The 21305-nt window shown below is 39.9% G+C and overlaps 1 protein-coding gene across 7 annotated transcripts in view; it reads left to right on the top strand.

Moving 5' to 3' along the window:
* Window positions 1–21305, top strand: part of ARID1B (AT-rich interaction domain 1B) — a 336644-nt gene that overhangs the window by 64645 nt on the left and 250694 nt on the right. For all 7 annotated transcript variants that reach the window (XM_052784649.1, XM_052784650.1, XM_052784654.1 and 4 more), the window contains exon 3: window positions 17333–17479. In XM_052784649.1, coding sequence (XP_052640609.1) covers window positions 17333–17479 — 147 coding nt within the window. The remainder of the gene's footprint in view (window positions 1–17332; window positions 17480–21305) is intronic.

Genomic DNA, 21305 nt, shown 5'->3' with positions numbered 1-21305 from the left:
TGAAATGCAGGCAAATCCATATTCCTTGCCCCAAGGATATTGCAGTATAAATCCCGCAGTTCATACGTTCATGTGTGCATCACTAGTTATGCTAGTAACATTGGTCCTGTTAAGCTCAGTGGCACTACTCGTATGATTAAAATTTAAAAATGCATAGCAGTTTGTAGAGTTGGAACCTGCATAACATGTAATGGAAATAAGGACGTGGGTGGGAAAGATGTATAGAAAAGGTTGAAGGTTTTGCTGAGTTTGTAGGGCTTCTTTGGAAATGTATGCATTTCAACTGGGACTAACTTCATGGTTTTATTTATAATATGAACTTTAATAAATTATAAGACCTATATAGCAAGTACTTTCAATTCATGTATTTCATGAATCCAACTGTAATGTGCTTTGTAGGGCTCTGCAAAGCACTGCACTACATTGTGTGTCTCCCCTGTTCATGTGCTGAATTTCTTTCCTATTCCTTTTATATTACTGCACTTGAGAGAGTTTTCACTTGCTAGTTGGAACAGAAGCTGAAGGGGATCTTTAGGAAAGCACAGTCAAGCAGACATAATAAATTTTGAAAGGCATAAAAACCTACCTCCCAATTGAGGGAGGTAAAGATTTACAATACATCATAGAAATACTTTTTTTTTTGATAGAGCAAAAATCTTCCGACTTTGCAAAGCTTTTCTTAGTGCAAGGCAGTGAAAGAGCCACTCGCAATGTAGCAACTTGTTTTCTTTTTCATTTGAAGATGAAATAAGAGTATTTTCAGATCTGTTACAGGCAGCAAAGTAGAAGAGGCAGTGCTTCTAAATAGGTGCTTGTCTAGGTGTTTTTCTCTGATGCACAGAACTGTTGCATTGGATGCTAATTATTTGATTACATGCCTTTTCTTGTGGAGAGACAGTGAGGTACACTGCACTGAATCAGCTTGTCTTTTCTCAAGGGAGAATGCTTCTCAATGAAATGCTTCCCAGGAAGAACAAACACTGGTGAAACAAACTAGCATTTAGTTAAAGATAGCATCTAGTAGTGTATGCTTTATGGAGGTTATAAAATCAGCTGGTTTTTAAGGGTCCTCAGTTGACAGCTTCCTTTAAAAAAATTCAAAAAAGCAAAACCCCTCAAAAAACACTAGTAACCCAAAATGTTAAAAAAAATATTTTCTAAACACTCCCAAATTTCCAGGCTAAACAGAACATCTATCTTTAAGTTTGAGAGACCGCTTCTTCTCTTAGATTGATAATTTAATGACATTCACCACATATCGGAACTGTTGAGAGAATTGGATTATAAAGATTTGTAGATTGCTTTTAACAACATAGACTATTAATTTATTTTACCTTTCTAACATTCCTGTTACTTTGAAATGTTTCTTTTTAAAGAGCTGTTATATTTTATCGTAAAGCATTCCTGCTTTCACTGCAAAACGGTATTTATTACTGCTTCTCCTCTAGGTGAAATGTGATGACATCATCTTTTCCCATATATTTTAAATGTAGTAAAAGGGATAGATTTTGCAAGCACACTGCTATATGTGAGCAGAGGAAGAGAACAGGTGGACATTAGAAGTGTTTTATAATGAGGTCTTATCCAAAAGAGACTTCCCTTACTGTAATTTAATATAGAAATTCACTTGTCTAAGTGAAAATTGCTAATTTCACCTTTTTAATCCCCAAGTAAGACTTTAAATGCTATTCCCTTCATTGATAATACATTTTTACAGACCTTCAAAGGTATTTGTGGCTACTGTATTTGTGTGGGTTGTTTGGCTATCGTTACTGTTTTGAATGTTGATCTTAGTTTTGAATCACAAATGCTTTGCAGCTTGCTTAGCTTACTGAGTTTCTTGAAACATTGTGATCTTGGTGAGTAAATAGTAGCACATGCCATCGTTCTTTATTTTATCTATTTTCTGTAAAATTAAGAGTCTAGATAATTTTAAACTGAGGGGATTTAGTTTATTTTTACCACTTGACATGAAAGAAAAGCTGAGTAGAAAGTGAAGGAGTAGACTGAAAAAGCACAGATTTTTTTTTTATTGTTGTTTGCTTTTAATTGGCAGTGCTCCTATTCTTCTTCCTTTCCTCTTCCCTGCTTGACCCCCACCCCCCAATTTCTGTGCTGAATATTTAAACTACAGGTCAGTTTGGCTCCATGTGTTGTTTAAAATACGCTGCAACTAAACAGCTAAATGGAACAACAGCATCAGCATAAAATGCAAAGACCATGTTAGGTCTGAGAGGGTGGAAATGTGCATAGTTTATCAATAAATACCCAAATCAAAGTGAGCTTATTCTATAGATGTATTTTTTTCATGGTGAACTAACAGTGTTTTTGAGCTGCAGTCCCCTTCTCATCACAGAGTAATGATCCCAGTTCGTGCTGTTCGTGTTTTCTCCTTCTCTTTCTTCTAACTCCCATAGCACAGCTTTTTCAATCCAGCATTCACTGCACATGTTCCAGTCATGAGGTTACAAAGCTGACATTGCAGTCTCAGCAGAGGTTATCTCTTTAAAATTCCCTAAAATTCCCCTTTGGCACATCCAGTTTGGCAGCTGGGTTTCTGTAGGAAACTGATGGAGCCGCCCCCTCCCCTTATGTCCTTTATAAAAATAGAAATCTATTAAACCTCTGGCCAGAAGGGCAGATGGGTAAGTACTCCCTCCAAAGCAGACAGTGCTGCTTTCTAAGCTTTTCTCCCTAGTTTTTTACTCTCCAAAAAATCAGATTTATATATTTCAGAGCTAACTAAATAGTGAAAATATCTGCTTTTAAAATTAAAATGCAACTTGCCTGTTGTTCTTCAGGACACGTGAACTCTCTGCTCTGGAGGGTATAGACAGCTGCTGAGAAATATTGACCTGTTGTTTGAAATATTTTAAATAGTTATGCAACTGCAAGTTCAGAAGCTTAGTTTAATCTTAGAAGCTCATGCCTGAACAATGCTGTAGCTGGTAAAGTACAACTTGGAGAAAAATTTGCCAAACCAAATGGGAGGCTTAAATACCTATCTACCAACATAGAAAAGTGATTACTGACCTAATGCTATTCAAGAGCTAATCTAAATGGGCATTGCCCACTTGCATTTTACGAAGTGGCTTTACCTTCATGCAAATAAAGTCCCTGAAATGCTTTCATTATTTGTTTCTGTTTCCTGCAAGAAAGGAGGAAAGTGAGAGAGAATTGCGTGTGCGTCCCCCTCCCCACATCACTGCTTTCTCCCTGGGTGTCATTCTGGGTGAGAGCTGCAATGACTGCTTTTCTGATTAAAGTGGGTTAAATTTTATGGCAGAATTTAGGTGTCTGAGGAGACCCAAAAAGCCAGTGTCCTCCCTGAAAGTCAAGGAGAGAAGCTCCTTTTGTAGCTTCATGTTGGGCAGCAGCTTTCTTGTGGCACCTGTATCGTACAGGGCTCTGTACGTCCTTTCTTCTGGAGAGCTGGAAGTTTTTGCCTTGTGTATGGGGTGCTTTTTTGGAGACTGAGAATTGTGAATTTAGATTCAACAGGGAGAGGAGAGCCCAGGAGAACAAAACACAGAGACACTGCAGTTCAACAGCAGCCAAATCCAACCCAACTGGTAGCTGCAGTGCCACTTCTCTGACGTTGCCTCTGGGTTATCTGACCACGTTGAGTTATTTCTGTGCGCTAAGTCAGTAGAAGGCTGTCCATTAACTTTCTGCTTTTTTAGTGTGGTAGAATGGCTCGGTACAGGATCAGAGCAGCTGTGGGAGAACTGACAGGTTGTGAGAAAGGAAAAGGCAGCAAGACTTCTGGAGCAGCAGTTAGATTGGCTCGGAGCTGTAGACCAGCTGTCTTGGTGCTCTAGCTTCTGGAACGTTATACAAAAGGTGGACAACCCCCATTGTGTCCTGCTGTCTTTCCAGAAGAGACAGTCCTGCTTTATGTGGTGCCTGCTGTCAGGAGACCCCTTCCTTCCCTAGCCCCTCAGTGTGGAGAAGTGGCCACTGGGAAGGTGTAAGGCAGGAACCCACTCTGCAGATTACATGAAGAGTTCAGGGGCATTTCTGTACGGAACACTTCCTGTAGAGCAGCTTTGGATGGCTCTTTCCTGAGAACTTGTGCTTTTTCCATCACCTTTGGAAAAGCTCAGTGCTCTGGCCCCTCTGGAAAGCTGCAACAGCAACTGCTATTTTGACTCACTCTGCCTGGTGCTTGCGATCTGTCTTTGAGGTCTGACCCCTGAACAGGCTCTTCTCATCTCTTTGTTGATGGTCAACAAGCAATGACTACATGCACCTGACACCTGATGCTAAATCCCATATGATTTGCACAGAGCATTGCATTTTCTTGCTGTAAGTTACAATGTATATTTTCTTGTTTGTATTGAGGAAAATCTTTGCTAGCATGGCCTGGCTATTTAACCACCTTTGAGTCAGCCTGAAGCCCTTTTCTTTGTATGTTGCTTTTTAATGCAATGAACTGTCTACCTTGTTACACTTACTATTTTTACCTTTCCTGACTTCCCCACCTCTTGCTTATTAAGAACTTGATAGTGTTTGTCATAGGAAACAACAAAAATAATTTTGTCCTTAGCCTCCTCTGTGTCCACTGGAGTTTGTTGGGGGGGGAACAAACAAAAAATGACCACTGTAAATTGTTCTAATAAACTAAACAATGCAAGAATCTGCAAGTTTATCACCAGTCCGGGTGAAAAAGCATAATGCATGATGTGAGCACTTGTAATCTATTTCAGTGCAAAGTTAGATGGGTTACCACAGATTTCCCTTCTCCACCACGTGTGTCGAGAAATTTATTTGCGTAACAAAAAAAATGTTGATGTTCACCTCCTGCAGCCCTTTTTGGAAAAGGCTGCTGTTTAGCAGTATTTTCTAAGGAGAAGTGAGAACGTGGAGGACTGAATATTCAAAGAGCGTGTGTGAGGATTTGCAACTACCTTGGGAGTGAAACGAGGGAAGCGTAGGGCCCTCACCTGTGTGGTGCAACATCTTTAATCACCCTTCTGAACAAGCTTAAGTCTGGGCCCTTTTGGTGCTTAACGCTATAAGACAAAGGCTACCTGGGATGCCTTTATTATGCAAAAGTAAAATGAACTATTCAGTTTCCTGCTTGTGTCTTACTTTTGGCAAAATGTGTTGCACCAGATAGGTCCCACCATTCTTTACAGTCTGGGTGTCTTGGAATAAAAACCCCGAAGTTGATTGGTTTCTTTGTTTTTAACTGAAAAATTTCCCTGTAATGCAGCTGTTTTGTCAAAAGACGCTCCTCTAGACTTTACAGTTTGGAGGTATTGAATGTTCCTGATGGATTCTTTAAAGTGTTTTAAAGTGCATAATTGGGGCACTTGAGCATAAAACTACAATTATACACTTGTGTGTTAATTTTGTGTACAGATAGATATTACTTCAGTCTGGCCATAAATGAGAAGGAAGCATTTTATTGTGAGTGTAAGAATTTTGTTTTGTGAATGCTTAAACAAAGTAGGTGTGCAGATTATAGCCCAAAACGACCAGGCTTGGGGGGCGAAGGGGTTTTAAGCTTTCTTGAAAGGTAAGGAGCGTGCATGGATATACCATAGATGCTTGGATGCTTTGAGAGAATAGTAGGTATTATAAAGATTAACTGATGGAGCACAATATTTGAGTTAAGATTAGTTGCAGTATTAATTAAAAATAGAATTCTACTAGGTTGGCAGAATGAATGAATGAATGAACTTGATGGTTGATACTTCATAGATTTTTAAGGGGGCTATTTTCAGTTAATCAAAACAGGTCATTTTTGATAAGTGATGTTTATGAGTATAAAGGTTCTTGTTTGGTTTTCTGTTCCGTTTTGAGGATAATGTTATGTGAATTGGATTATCTGTATTCAGATACTTACATTTAGCAGATGTTTCTAAGACTTACTTGTGGTAACTGATATGAGGAATAATTTACAATAATCATCTTATTTTGAGTATAATAAAACTGTAATTATTTAAGAAATTATGATGTGCTATATGGTTTCAGTCATGAATTTATAAGATTGATGTCTTTGATGTTTCTGTCAAGGTTCTTTTGAAGTTTTCCAGTGCTAAGTAATAGGTCAAATTAAATAATAGAAATGGAATAAATGGAATAAATCAAATATCTAAACTCTGTGACTACAAGGAGGGGTTTGAAAGTTTTCTTTTAAAAATACTTGCAGCAATATTTGAAGTCATAGCTGTATTACAGTTGTAAGATGTAGTGTTCGGACCGTTATGTAAGTACTCTTATTTAAGAGGTTGACTTGGTTTTTATCTGTTCCCAATAGAGAAAGGGAAAGAAAAGCCAGCACAGAAAAGTTTTACATCTTTCTCTCTCTCTCTTTTTTATTGCTGATGCTGTTTGGACAAACTCGTCTAAAGAGGAAGGGTTTTGGGTAGAGATTGCTTTGTATTTCTTCTTTTTCTAAGCAAGCATAAGTACTCCAGAGTGCCTATGTCAGTAGGAGTGTTGTTGTTGAGGGACCGTACCACAGGAATGGGATCCTGATCTTAGGCAGTTAATGCTGTGCTGCAAGATAATGAATTATGCCGGGCTGGTAGAGACATAATCAAATTTTCTTATCCAGTTGGTTCAGCCAGTCATTCTGTTTGCCTCAGGATTCCTTGCTGTGGGGAATTTTTAGTGTCCAGATGAAAAGTATGATTTTGATCCTGCTGTAGTAGAAGAAACTAGCAGAATTTGGACTGTACAAATGACTACATTTGTCACAGAAATTGCTGAACCTCAATGATAGCTGTGGGAGGTCATGCCTTCTTCTTTTGCGCGTTGACCTCCTATGCTGTGGACACTATTTGGGGATTGAAATCCATAATGAGAACACAAAGAGCTGTAAATCTGTTCTCCTGCTGCATGTGCATGGCAAGTTTTTCATGATTAGAAGTGTGATGTCCCTTAGAACAGTGAAGGACTGGAATTGGAGATGACTTGTGTGTAACGGTAACCTACTGTTCTGCTGTTCCAGAGTCAGGCCCAGGAGGCAATGCTGTGGGGGCTAACTCGAAAGTGGCAATCTCGTCAGAGGTGTCTGGGCCAAAACCAGAGGTTAAACACCAGAGGTTGGGTATGCCCCTTGGCTGTTAACTTTGTACTAAGACACTAAATTGAAGCGTGTTTAGAGCAGCTCCGCATTATTAAAGCACAGAATGGCTGAGGTTGGAAGGCACCTCTGGACATCATCTGGTCCAACCCCTCTGCTCAAGCAGGGACACCTAGAGCCGGCTGCCCAGGACTGCACCCAGGCAGCTTTTGAGTATCTCCAAGGATGGAGACTCCACAACCTCCCTGTGCAACCCGTGCCAGTACTCAGTCATCGTCACAGTAAAGAAGTGTTTCCTGATGTTCAGAGGGAACCTCCTGCGTTTCAGTGTTTGCCCACTGCCACTGGTCCTGTCACTGGGCACCACTGACAAGAGCCTGGCTCCGTCCTCTTTGCACCCTCCCTTCAGGTATTTATACACATTGATAAGATCCCCTCGAGCCTTCTCTGCTCCAGGCTGAACAGTCCCAGCTCTCTCATCCTTTCCTCGTATGTGAGGTGCACCAGCTCCTTAATCATCTTTGTGGCCCTTCGTTGAACTTTCTCCATATTCCGTGTCTCTTTTGTACTGGACAGCCCAGAACTGGACACAGCACTCCAGGTGTGGCCTCACCAGTGCTGAGCAGAGGGGAAGAATCACCTCCCTTGACCTGCTGGCAACGCTTTGTCTCATGCAGCCCAGAATACCATTAGCCCTCTTTGTGGGAAGGGTACACTGCTGGCTGATGTTCAACTTGGTGTCCATGAGGTCCTTTTCTGCCAAGCTGCTTTCCAGCTGGGTGGCCTCCACCATATCTTGGTGCCTGGAGTTGTTCCTCCCTGGGTGCAGGGTAGGAGTAAAGGAAGGAGAAGAAAAGCAGCTGTCGGGGAGAGAGGGTGTGCTCTGTGAAGGTCTATGAAGCCCAGTACTCTAGTGGAACTGAAGAAGTTTGCGTGGGAAGAGGAGAAAGGCATGGCTTGCTGAAGAGTACACAGCATCACTCCCTGTGGGAGATATTTTGTATTCTTCTCTTGCTATTTTTAAGAGGTACGGTGAAGGGCTCTGAACGATCTGAAATGATTTAGTTCGGAAAGCCATGGAACTTAGGAATGGTAAAGACAATATTCATCAAGATTGATATCTTGGGAGGAGAACTAGAAAGCGCCCTTCTTTCTTGAAAGCCACTGGAAGAAAGAAGGAAGACTCAAGGGTGTGCAAGATGTTGGGGAAGCAGTGGTAAATAGGGTGTGTGTGCATTCTGCCTTTTCTCACTACTGCAATTAAAGAGCAATGTTTGCATTTCCTCCAGCTACCAAGATTGTGTGCCAGAAGAAATGTATAGTGAAAGCTGTTTTGCAGAGGGATTTTTCAGTCTCCAATAGTTAAGAATTGGGAGTCTCTCTGTCTATAAATGCATAAAAATGGAGGATTACTCATGCAGTTAGATTACCTGCTATTCATACTCAACCCATACCTCTTATTTGTGTTCCCTGCTCTAGAAGGTTTGAACGGCACTGCAAAACTTGTCTGAAGAAAAATGCTTATCTGTATTTTCTTAACCATATTTTGTTTTAACCACCATTTGAGAAATAGTGGTCAAAACTGTTACCAGTTTCCTGGCAAATAAATGGCAAATACAGGATTTGGGGACCAAAGACTGTTGTATAGTCCATTCATAGATGCACAAGAAGTGCCCTGTCATAAATTACTTGTTATATGATTAAAAATCAGGTTAGATACAGGCTTTTGCATTTTTCTTTAATGGCTGGCATTTCATAGGTGGGTTTCATCCCACCAGTGCAGTGAGGGATGAGGTTTCCTACATGCTTTTTATTGAAGCACCAACCATTGGAGACAGTATAGGGATGAGGTGAAGCTCACATCGGTTGTGGCAGTTCTGATATGCTTTTTCTTACGTTGGTTTGTAAAATGGAAATCTATTACTTAAGCAGATTACATGATCCCTTTTAATTGTTTCGATCACCTTTAAAAAAAAAAAAGGCAGAGTATAAGAATAGATACCTTATCTGACTCATCACTTAAGTGTGTGTATATATATACACACACTTACTATGATTTCTCCCTATTCTTAATACAATATATCGATAGCTCTTCTGAAAAAAAATTCTGTTACAAATTTTCAGTCTTCTCTATGGTGTTGGTCTGAGGGAATGGATATAACAACATGGAAATCTCTTGCTAGATATTAATTGTATTTTCATCTCTTAGTTTGCAGAAAGGACCAAATGTTGCATTAGTTCAAACTGTAACGCACTGTACAAATCAAGACGTAGCAGGCTCTTGCGTAGGAAAAATTTCTTCCTATTGTTTCTAGACTCAGCTGTTTACCTATCCCTTGAAACTAATTTTAGCTCAACTAAAACATGCAAGTTTTTAATTTTTGTTTGTTTGCTGTTTTTAGGGGAAGGTGGGAGTGGGAGGTAGTTGTGATATTGGCATAGATTTAGCATTTACGGCAGAGGTAGTTTTCATCAATTTCTGACAAGGGATTCAAAGTGTTCTTTTTTGGAAGGAGAGATATTGCTTTTCCTTATAAATGATTGACTATTTTGTGGTAGTAGTCTTTATTTATTTGGCTCTTATCATGAAGAATAGCAAACTTATTCAAAATCTCAGTACATCAAAAATATGTCAATACATAAAACATAAGTACTATTCCATACTACAGTCTATGCAAAAAAACTATGTTAATAAGATGTGAAGGTTGCACAGCTAAGAAGTCAGAAAACATAAATGATAAGATTCTAGCAGCCACATTAACTGAGCCACATTTCACATCCTCTATATTTTATGAAATGCCTTTGACAACATAAATCAGAAAGAGAGGGTGCTATATATGTGCAACATGGCTCAGTTAATGTTGCTTTTGGAACCTTATCATCTATATTTTCTGACTGGAGAGTTTTTTAATCATGTAATCTTAGTAATTTTTTACATTCTATTTTTTTATGGTTTCTCTTTTTAAAAAAGAGAGGAAAATTGCCTGTACTAATAATGGTTTAGCTCATGTTGTTTTGATTTAAGCTACAGTAAAAGGCAGTATATAGAGAGCACCTCATGAAAGGTGCATATTTGATGCCATATACATTGCACTGACAACTGGTGTAATCATGCTGCTGTGCACTTCTTGAGGAAAAGGGGACTACAGGAATGTGCTTGAAGTCCTCTCCTTTCTGTCCTGCACGTTAACGGTAGTACAGGGTATGACTGCATTGCAGACTGCAGCGTATTGTAAAGATACTTGAGCTACCTTTTTACATGAACTGGCATGTGTACAAGAAGCAGTCTGTCTACGAGAGTGTGGATCTCCCTCTGACCTGATTCACCCTTCTACAGAGCACAGCAATTTAGCCTAGCACGGCTTTTGGTGTAGGCTCTTTCCAACATCTGAGCTAGTTTGCAGATCTGTGTACTGCACTGCAGTCTTCAACATAGACATATATTTAATGACTCTGCAAAATCTGCTACCTTGCAAGTTCTGGAATGGGGATGATTGTGCTGTGACACAGAAACATGCTTTTTATCCTTTCGCTTCCTTGCTTTGGGTCACAGGGTAGACCAGTATCAAGGCCCAGTGTTAATATTCTTAAAGGCTCTTAATAAGATTTTAAAGTTCATATTTCAATGTCAAGGCAAGCAGTCCAGGAAAGACAGTAACATAGGTGAACGTTATGACCAATGTATTGTCAAAAGGTCAAAGCTAAGTGATAAGTAATAGAATTTATGGAATGTATGAATAAAATGCCTTAGCATCAGGATTTCTGATATACCTCCGATTAATAGCCTTGGCATTAACACCCAGCTTTTTACTTGGTTTCCTTTTATAATTTCTTTTTTTTTTTTTTGTCATTCAGTGAGAAGGACTTTTAGCCTTCATTAACACTGTGTGTACACAAGCACGCTGGGGTTGGACATGGTGATTTGAGACAGAAGACCATGCTGCACTAACTATGATAAAATCTTCCACTGAATGTGTGCCAGAGGATTTCCTTATGCTATATAAGAATATTATATTTTTCTTCTTTCTGTAGTCCAGCTAAACGTACAGGTGAAGACCCGGGCTTGCATGAACTCGGAAGTTCTAGATAGGAAACAAGTTTTTTTTTTAAGTACGTGAAAGTCAGGGGGTTAGTTTTCCCTTATAACTTCTTATTCAAAAGTATGGAGAAATGCATGGTTTGAACGTTTGGGGAAAAACACTTCTGTTTTGGCAGAGGTCTAGCTTTGGAAATCTAAGACCGAAGCAGTAGATGTTTCAGAAAATCACAAGAGTTTTATTTGAAGGTTTGATGGGAACTGTGTGACAGCTTGCTTTATTACTGAAGTGACCACTGTAAAATTAAAAGAATTAGAATTAAATTTGGCTATAACATTTTGTTGACTGAAAGAATGTGCAATTTTACTCCTGGTGTGAAGTACCAGGTGGTGGGGGTTTTTTTCCTGGGAATCCCACTCACTATACATTTTGCATTCTAATTTCTATGTAATTAGTATTATAGTTGCTAGGAAAGCGGAATGTTACTGATGATTACATTGCTGAAGATGGTACTTGTTTCACAATGTTCAGGTCTGTTTCACTGTTTCTCAGCAAAGTGGGCCTTTGAATCAGGTAGTGTCACCCTTTCTTCTGACTGCCACCCCTGCCTCTGGAGTTCAGATTTTCTTCTCTCTAAGTAGGGCTTAATGCTAATGAGGCCAGACACACCCTTTTCCACCCATATTTTTATATTGTGACACTGTGGTTCAAGAGTTCTGAACTGTGCTGTTGCCTGCTACTGACATTATCCAGGGTCTGCCTTACTTTTTGGGCACCAAATAGATTGCAGGAAGAAGCAATGACGGATGTTGCCAGGACTCTTTCCATGTAGTGAGCCTATCAGGGTGACTGGCATGTTCGGGTGGGTCCCAAAGTGACTTGGCAGAGCTTTTTGTGATAGGGGACATGTAAAGTTTCTTCCATTATTGACTGGATCTAGCCATTAGGATGGCAGTAGCTGCATATTGCTGGTATTATTAGTGTACCTATGCTAACACTAATTCTGTTACATTTTAATTTTAAAAATTATTATAATGACTGTAATGCTGTCTAATGATCCTTCTCCTTTGTCATTAGTTATGGATTATGCATGCAAAAATTGCTTAAAACTTCCATTACTATCAAGGTATTACCTGGACAAAGAATGTCTGCCACAAGACCCCTTGTTCAAGCAAGAATTAAAGATAATGGGCTAAGTTATAGGTTTAATTGGATTTCTCCCACCTCTTCATTCTAGCTGTCAATTTTATTCCTCTTTTATTCTCATCCTTTCCTTGTTCATGTTCAGAGTGGTTTAATCACTGATGGTCAGTCATACTTCTCCCAAAATAATGCTTTGTACTGTGTGAGTCAGATAGGAGGCAAAGTAATTATTACAGTTTCTGTGCTTGCCTAGAAATAGATTCAAACTTGGGTCTATTCTCTCTTGAACTGTCCCAAGAATGTGTGTGTTACCACAGGCATGCTGAAGTTTCCCAAATTCTCATCTCCTGCGCTGTGTGGCCACAAAGAATGTGGGTGTAAGGGAGAAAGGGAGGGAGGGTTTACCTTATGAAGAATGAGGATGCTTGGGTCATTCAGTCCAAGTGTTGTAAGTAATTGGCTTCAGATTTGTTTTGTTCTGGGGAGATTTTAATTAAGCTTTTTCATATGCTGTTTAATAAACATTTGTCCATAAGCGATATCTTGTGATCCCCATCAGTAAAGCAGAAGGATTAATTTGCATGTTGTTTTTTTATTTATTTAAATAGCCACAGAAATTACACTGACTGTTCAGCTAAGGCAGTGGTGATGGCTCTCTGCACTAAAGAGTATAGTATCTGAAAGTACATGTAGCATCAGGATTATTGTTGGGGATTTGTGGGTTTGGGGTTTGCTTTGGTTTGGTTTTTTTTAACAGTTTGGATAGGGAGAATATAGAGGAAAATTCCAACATGAGCAACTGATACATAAGGTCAGAAGAAGAGCCCAGTACCCTTTTTTACACCAGTGTCTGGAAGCAGACTGCTAGGGAAAACATTTAAGAAATTGGAGCAGTCTCCCAGCTTTTGGCAATCAAGGTGTTACTGCCTCTTTGGGTTGCTTACATTTGTTACTTAGTACCTTGCAGACCAAATTTTCATTGCTTTCTCACAGGACACACACATGTGTTGCAAAGAGGTAGTTAGAACATAGGCATGGCTGTATCAGGTCAGATCAAGGGTTCATGCAACCCCATATCCTGCCTCCAGTGGGGGCTTTAATTAGACGCCTAGAGAAGAGTCAGAACAAAGCAAGCATGTGATACTTCCCCCAATAGTCTCCAAGCCTCCAGCTATTTTCAGTTCAGGGACTTCCTGAGCCAGATGTGGCTCTATAAATTTGGTAACCCTCAGAGGATATATCTTCTGTGAACTTGTCCAGTCTTTGCTTGAGCCCACATAAACTTTCAGCTTTCAAAACATCATTTGGCAAGGAATTTCAAACATCTGCTACCTCTGTAACTAGAGAACCTCTCTCGTTTTGAATTTTGCATCTACCAACTTCATTTCATATATTCTAATTGTTGTGTTGGATAAGATGGTTTTGTAGCTTTCTATCATATTCTTACTTCCTGGTGTCTTTTCAATACTCAGAAGGTTATAGCTTCCTTGTATGGGAACTGTTCCATATCTTCGATCATTCTTGTTGCTTTTCTGTGAACCTTTGTGTTTGACCCTTCCTAATAAATCCAAGAAGTTTGTAGAGAGGGATTTTCCTTTGCAAAAGCTGTGTTGATGTTTCCTAATTCTGATCTTCATTCTTATCTGTACTGATTTATCCAGAACAGTCATCAGTCCTTTATAGTCTTAAATTACTCAAATATCTGCTCCCCCCCCCCCCCCCCCCCCAAGCCATATTCCAATTCTGACCCACCAAGGCAACTCCCAAGTTAGAGGTTGTGTAATATCATTAGTAATTCAGCTTTTTCATTCTTGAATTTGTGTAGACCTCTCGGGTGATACTGTATGGTCTTGAGCATTTCTCACTGTTCATTTGTCAGTTTGTCCCATGAATAGTCCGTCAGATTCAGATGCATTCATTGAGTCCCTCACGAAGGAGCACTCCAGCATGGGAACCTCCCAAGATTTTTCCCCAGTGCGCACTAGTGCATAAAATTTGTTAAGCTTCTCTGTGATGGCCCTGTTTTCTCTGAATCTCCTTCTATACCTTGATCATCATTTGGCATTTCAGGCTCTCTGGCAGACCTCCTGCTCCTGATGTGTTTGAAGAAATGATTCATTACTCATTTGATTCCCTATCCTAGCTGTTCCTCCAGTTCTTTCTGGCCTGCCTTATTACATTTGAAGTGCCAGAGTTTACAGTCTTTTTTGTTTTCTTCATTTGGACTTGGTGTCGGCTTATTGAAGGATGCCTTTTTGCTTCTGGAAACCTGTGATGAGCCATGCTGATGTCCCTTCCCTCTTCTCAAGTCTTTCTTAATAGGTGGTGAATATTGGTTCTGTGCTTTCCATGTGGTTGTTGTTAAGCAGCTTTGATGCTGCCAGTCAGATTTTATTTCTCGTAGCTGGCTGTTAGAGCTTCATTTGAACAAGCTTTCTCTTTTTTATGTAGTTATATTTTTTGAAGTTAAGCACAACAGTAGTAGCTTCCTTGGTTTTCACTGCTCCTGTAGGGATGCTCAATTTAACTATGTTATAGTCACTGATGTGTAGTGGTTCTGCAGCTGTAGGACATAGAAGTAGATGATTCCTGCTGCTCAGGTCTGAGCCAAAGGCAGTGACTCCTCATGCAGGCTCCCTAACCAGCAGCTCCATGGAACCACCTTTGGCAGTTATCTGATAGCTTCAGTCTCTGCTTTGTAGTCCGCTTACTCAGTCTACATGGGAGGAGCTGAAATCTCCATCTATGCAATCTTGCACTATGCCTTTGCTGATCTCCCTCGGTGTGCTGTTGTCGGTGTTGCCATAGTCCGGCCATGCCTGGTGGTCCCAGCACTCACTCTTCCTGATCCGATCAAGCTCCAGACCTCTGCTGCTTGGTGAGGTGGAGTTTTGTTTTGATTTGTTTCTAAACTCTATGTAGCATATAATGTTACTTTATCATCAGCTGTCTTCCCAATGTATTTGTATCCTAGGATGATGGAAAATAGTGACCCACTAATTGTCTCCCTTCTACCAGATTTCTAATACGACTACTGCTAGTGCTTTTGTTTGAGGCTTGATGTTCCAGTGATCCAGTTTTTCTTCTACTCCCCTGCTTTTGTCTAGAAGGCAATGTATTGTTGGATTTTCTTCTTGCCATCCTATTTACTCTGTAGTCATCTGTGTGTCTGTTTCAGTTCTTTGATTCTTCTCAGCATCTTCACTTGATGACCCAGAATCTCTGTGTCTTCATTTGTCATAGCAATGCCATGCTTTTGAATCATGTGCTCTTCTAATCCCCTCTCTTCAGTTTAAAATTTCACTTTCTTGATCCTTAGGTACCAACAGCCTGGCTTCTGTGTTCAGGTGAGCTCCAGCCCTCCTGTATAAGTACCTTTATTCTAGAAATACTCTGGTTCCTGATGAATCTGATCTCTTGCTTTGTCACCATCCTGTCAACTGGGCATTCAGATTCTCTTTTTCTTCTTCTTTCCAGAAGCCCATATTTTGCTGTCAGGATGTCTGTCTTCCCTTTTCTTCTTACCACAACATAGGTTTCTCCTCAGCATTTCCTAGGAACCAGTCCAGGCTCTGTGACCTTTGCAGCTAATGGGCAAATCACCATGTGGTCTTCTGTCAGATCCCAGACTCCAGCTGTCTGTTTACCTGATGATATTCCAACACACCCTTTTTAGTTTGCATTAAAACTGCCTCATTTATGCATGAGCAGGGAGAGGGTATTTGTCAAAAACAGGTTACTCTGGTCACAGAAACATCTAACTGCCTGTGAAATGGTGGTGAAGGGAATGGAAGTGCAAGCGAAGGGAAGAAGTGCAGAAGTGGGGTTACAGTGCTGACCTTAGGAGTTAGCAAGAAGTAGGACTACCAACTTCTGGCAGAAGTAATAGAAGCAGATCAAGTTGTGATAGTAAAAACAACCTACACACTTTTTAAAATTTGACTTTATATTATTAATTATCGTCTAGCAAATATTACTATATTGTTGAATGAATGTAGTAAGTTAACTTTAGGTAGAACAGGTATGTGTTTACATGTTGAGTAAACAGATTTATCGGTGTATCAGAGACTCAGTAGGAACAATTCAGAGATCAAAGCATTTCAGATGTGCTTGGGTATCCAAGACATTTGCTTAGGGCAGGGATATGCAATGGGAGATCCATTCTAGAAGGGAGAAGTTCTATGTTGCATCTGTCATTCATCTGAAATGGTACTAAATACCAGTGTTTAGGGAAAAAACACAGGTACCTAAAATAGGGGCAATACAGACACAGTATCAGGAGCATGTTGAAAGTGTGCTCTTTCAAATATCTCAAGAAAATGTCAGTGTCTATTGATACAAGGCTTACAGAGTAAACTGATGCAGAAAATTCCTCTGACTCTATAATTGACTTGTTCTCAGTGTATGATATATGTGCTGATTTCTCTGTTGATAGGACCTGTAACAGGTTATTTTGTGTTGCACTGGTTTTTTGGTTTTATTTTTTTTTAAAAGATGTATCCTAGTAGGGGGGAAGAGACTTAGAGATTGAACTCAACAAAAACAAAATCTGCCAAGCCCCAAGTTTTTTTGTGTACGCAATGTACATGTGTACTTTGTGTACGTGTGTACGCAAAAGCTAAAAACCTGAGGGTTGTGGGCAAAACATTTCACAAGAATTAGTACTTTATTGTTAAAAAAAAAAAAGGCATTTCTCTTTCAATGTCTGTTTCAGAGTTGTGCCTTTTTTCCACAATTCTGGTTTTGGGTCAGCGCATTAGAATGATTCCTCTGTTGATTTGCCTCTGTAGTGTGCCTATGGAGAGCAAACATTTAGAATAACTGCTTCTGTATTTTAAGGCTGGGCATTATGGGTTCATGATGTTTAGAAGCATAGCATTTTCCTTAGAAGCTCTTCCTGAAAAGGGTAACTATACAGAGCACTTGGGCTTCTGCTCGGGCAAGAAGATCTAAGGGCTTGCATTAACTGCTGAGTGAAAGAGTAGGACTGTTGGGTCAGGTGTATAGCTGAGGATATCACTTCTGATCAGGTTGTCATACAGATGTGACATAGCTTGATTTCATGTCCTCCTGCCTCAACTCATGCATTTGCTTTGCTTGGCTCTTCCAACAGATACCGCCTCAGTATGGTCAGCAAGGTGTAAGTGGCTACTGCCAGCAGGGCCAGCAGCCGTACTACAACCAGCAGCCGCAGCCTCAGCATCTGCCACCCCAGGCACAATATCTGTCGCAGGCCCAGCAGAGGTACCAGGCTCAGCAGGTAAGCACTGTCCTCCACTACTGACAGTTGCCCTAGAGCTGGAAGTGTGAAAATGATCTGTGTGCAATGAACAAAACCTACCTGATCCCTTTTCAAGAGAAAAGTGTTAAAAGCAAAATAAAATAAACACAGAATAAGACAACATCCTTCTGAAAAGTCTTTGGGGAAATACACAGAAATACATCTGCACACACTTTCAGGCTTTATTTTATATCAGCTTTTTTTTGAGTAAAGCCAGTGTATATACCCTGGCAACTATTAATTCTGGTTTTGAAAAGAAGTAACAGTTTCTTGATCAGATGTCAGTGGAGGCTGGAGGTTTTCCTTGCTTTTGTTTTGTTTTCCCCTCACAAGACAGACGTTGCTGAGAGCTCCTGCATCTAACATGGTCACTACTGGTTTGTTTTTCACGTTACTTCATTTGAGGATAGATGAGTTCAAGGCATTTTGGAGCTGCTTTGTCAAGGGGCCTTCTTAAGAGATATTACAGCTATTAATCTGGATGTTGTCAGTTTGCATATCCAGTTAGTGAAACTGCATAATTCAATATCCATTGCTGTCCTTGAATTGTGCTTTTGAATTGTGTTAGCCATTGAAATTCATTTAAAGTGATTCTGTTTTTAACTAAGATCAGAAGTGGTAGTGTATGGGTCTGCTTCCCAGAGCTTGAGAAAACACCCGGATTTTAGATACTGAACAAAATGGATGTGCATAGCTGATGCAGCTGAATGTGTAGGCTCAGCTCTATCTGCAGTCTCAGCTCTGTTAATCACAGAGAGGTGATCTGGAAATGGAAGGATGAAACTAAAGCATGCTCAGTGTCCTGGGAAATCTAACAAAAGTGAGTTGCTCAAGACTGGGTATTAGTAGAAGCATCAGCACTTGCTGCAAATCACTGGGGAATTCTGTCAGGTGTGGTTGATTAACATTTTGGGATAATGCTGGTGCAATGTAGAAATCTTAGTTTGAAATAAAAATAGTGTGTAAAATAAACTAACAAAAGATGCCATAAGTAGCAATGATACAGGAGGCTCTCCTCTGATTTTAAAATAAAGCTATGATAATTTCACTGTGTAATTACATGTTAATTTTTCTTCATCTACATTTTAAAATTCCATTGAGAATCAACTTTTTTCATTAAAATGCTGGATGGTTTATGAAATAGAATTCTTAATTGTATCTGTGATATTCTTGTAAATGTCACCACTTTCCATCTTTTGGATTATATGTAGCTGTGACTTTAAAGATTGCAGTTGTGTCTTTAAATTTAATTTTCTCCCTTTTTACTTTGGCATTAAATGCTTGATTTCTCTATGACTTGAAAATACTGTTCATAAGCATCTTGGTAAACTCTTAGCAGATAAAGTCCTAGTAATACAGCCTATGAGACAGAAGAAACACAGCTGCTCCAATGTCTACATATCACAGTTTGTGAAACTGATTCCCCCCCGCCTTGGACACCTCATCATATTTTAAATACTGTCAGTTGAATGGATTGAGTATTTTAGTTTAAAAAATATACAAAACATACAAACTATACAGGACTTAAGAAATAACAAGATACTGATTTATCTGTTGATACATGTTCCAATCATCATTTGCTGTCACAGCCAGTAAAGTGAAGGCTTGTGCAATGAAATGAGCGGTACCATAGAAAAGGATAAAGGCAAAATGAGAGTAAAGCCTTCCATATGTTAGGGACTTAAGAGAACTGGGATGAAGAGAAAGGCAGGGACGGATTCACAAGTAGAAGATACCTGCCTCAATGTAGCCAAATTTTCTTCTTTGAGGATTTGAGGGTACATTGAAGGAGTGTCTAAATCCAGGCTCCAAGGGTGGTACAGGCATTTCAAGGTCAATAGGCATTTTTGCCTGAATCTGCAAATTTGGATGATGCATTAGGTCCTCGCCAACGCAGGCTTGCGGTTGGTAATCCTTTGTGTAAGAATTGCCACCTGAAATTCTTTGTGGTTTGTGAATGGCTGGTTGGTTATCCTGTTCTTCAGTAGTGGTCCGCCTCTTAAGTTTTGAACTCTGATCCCAGGTTCTGAATTATACAGGCTTTTCTTGGAGTATTTGTGTGTAGATGGGACTATCTCATATAAATAATGAGTCCTTCACACCTTGGGGCTTGCTCCTTTTCCCCATCTCCAGGTTGGTTCCATGGCTGCCCTTCCCCCTGTCTCAAGAAGGGTCATCAGGTGACCTCCTCTTTAATGTTTCCCTGTAAAACCTCACCACTGTGTTCTTTCCCATTTTTTGGGAACTGCTTATCTGGAAAACAAATTCCTAACACAAGAAGTTGAAGTCTATACTTCTGACACTTCAGCAACAGTGTTCCTTCTCTGCTGCTGATGCATAGTAGAGTTACTGTCAAGTGGTAACCAGTGTACCATACAAAAATTAATGCTAGGGTAACAGGAAAGTTGGGAGTATATGTCAAATTGTGCTGCTGAGACAAAAATTTTAAACTGTTCTTATTTAAGCATACATGTCTCTGCTTATATGAGACTGATTATCTTTTGAAAATAATTTAAAAACTAGGGTTTACTTGATTAAAATTTCAGCACAAGAAATAGGAGTAGGTATTCATATAGTTTTAGGATGTTTAAGGGTGGAGTTCACTGAATTTGATATATTGGGCAGCCTTATGAAGAGAAAGCCCAAGGGAGATCTTACTGCTGTTTACAGCTACCAAATGGGAGGATGTGAGACAGAACAGAGCCAAACTTATCTCAGAGGTGCACAATGGAAGAACAAGAGGCAGTGGGGACAGACTGGAACAAGGGAAGTTACAACTTGGTAAAAGGGAAAAAAACCCCCAACAAATTACCATAAGGGTTTTCAAACACAGGAAGGAGCCCAGACTGGGATCTCCATCCTTGGAGATGCTCAAAAGTCAGCTAGACAAGGCCCCCAACACCCTGTTCTCCGTAGACTTGCTTTGGACTGGAGGTTTGACTACATGGCCTCTCTCTGAAGGTCTCTTCGAACCTATGTGATTCTTTGTTGCTGTGATTTAATATTGGATTTACATATTCTACATAGAATTGTAAAATAAACTAGAAAATCATATAATACCTGTTGCACCAGTTGGTGTATCTTTCTTATTTCTACTCTTAAAAATACCAGTATGTCCTGTTTATATAATCCTGTCAATTAGAAAACTGAAGTGGTCTCTGTCATGCAATCTGTCATCCTTTGTCTGTCATCCTTAGTTTTGCTCTTTCTTTCCAGCTCACAAATGAATTTCCTCCATGTTTTCTGTATTCTTTATTACCCGTTTTTGTCTTTTTTTTATTGATTTTGTTGCTTTTACCACTCAGCATTGGTGCAAAGTCCTAGTTTTGAACGGTCACAACTTTGAGGAATGTATAAAGTCAATTGTTTCAGCATGTCGGCCTCAAGAACAGAAGCTGGCCTCTGAAGATGTTTTTGCCTCATGCTCGCTAGCCAGAATTATGGGAAAACTTTAGGCTACAAGTGTTTTTCCTGGAGAGCGTGGTTGGATCATGAAGCAAGAGAGGACCACTCTAAGAATACTGAAGTAGTTCATGGTAGCCCCAGCTGTGGATCAGGATGTTGTTATTCTGGTTGTTCTCCAAGCACGTAACAAAAAGGTGGTCTTTACCCCAAAGAGTTTACAGGCTATTCTGTACCTGATGGACTGGAAGCTGAACTTGCTTGTAGCAGGGGAGCAGCTGTGAGGGGAAGAAGTTTGATGTTCTGTTTTACAGTAAATAAGCCATCTCCCTGATTGCCACCTTTGTGATGTGAGTGATTGAACCGGTTTTACTGCAGGATGGATAAGAGATGCCAGGATGGA

Source organism: Harpia harpyja, chromosome 4 (assembly GCF_026419915.1).
Source record: "Harpia harpyja isolate bHarHar1 chromosome 4, bHarHar1 primary haplotype, whole genome shotgun sequence".
Classification (NCBI taxonomy): Eukaryota; Metazoa; Chordata; class Aves; order Accipitriformes; family Accipitridae; genus Harpia; species Harpia harpyja.
Note: the sequence above shows the minus strand (reverse complement) of the source record. Positions and strands in the feature narration are given on the sequence as shown.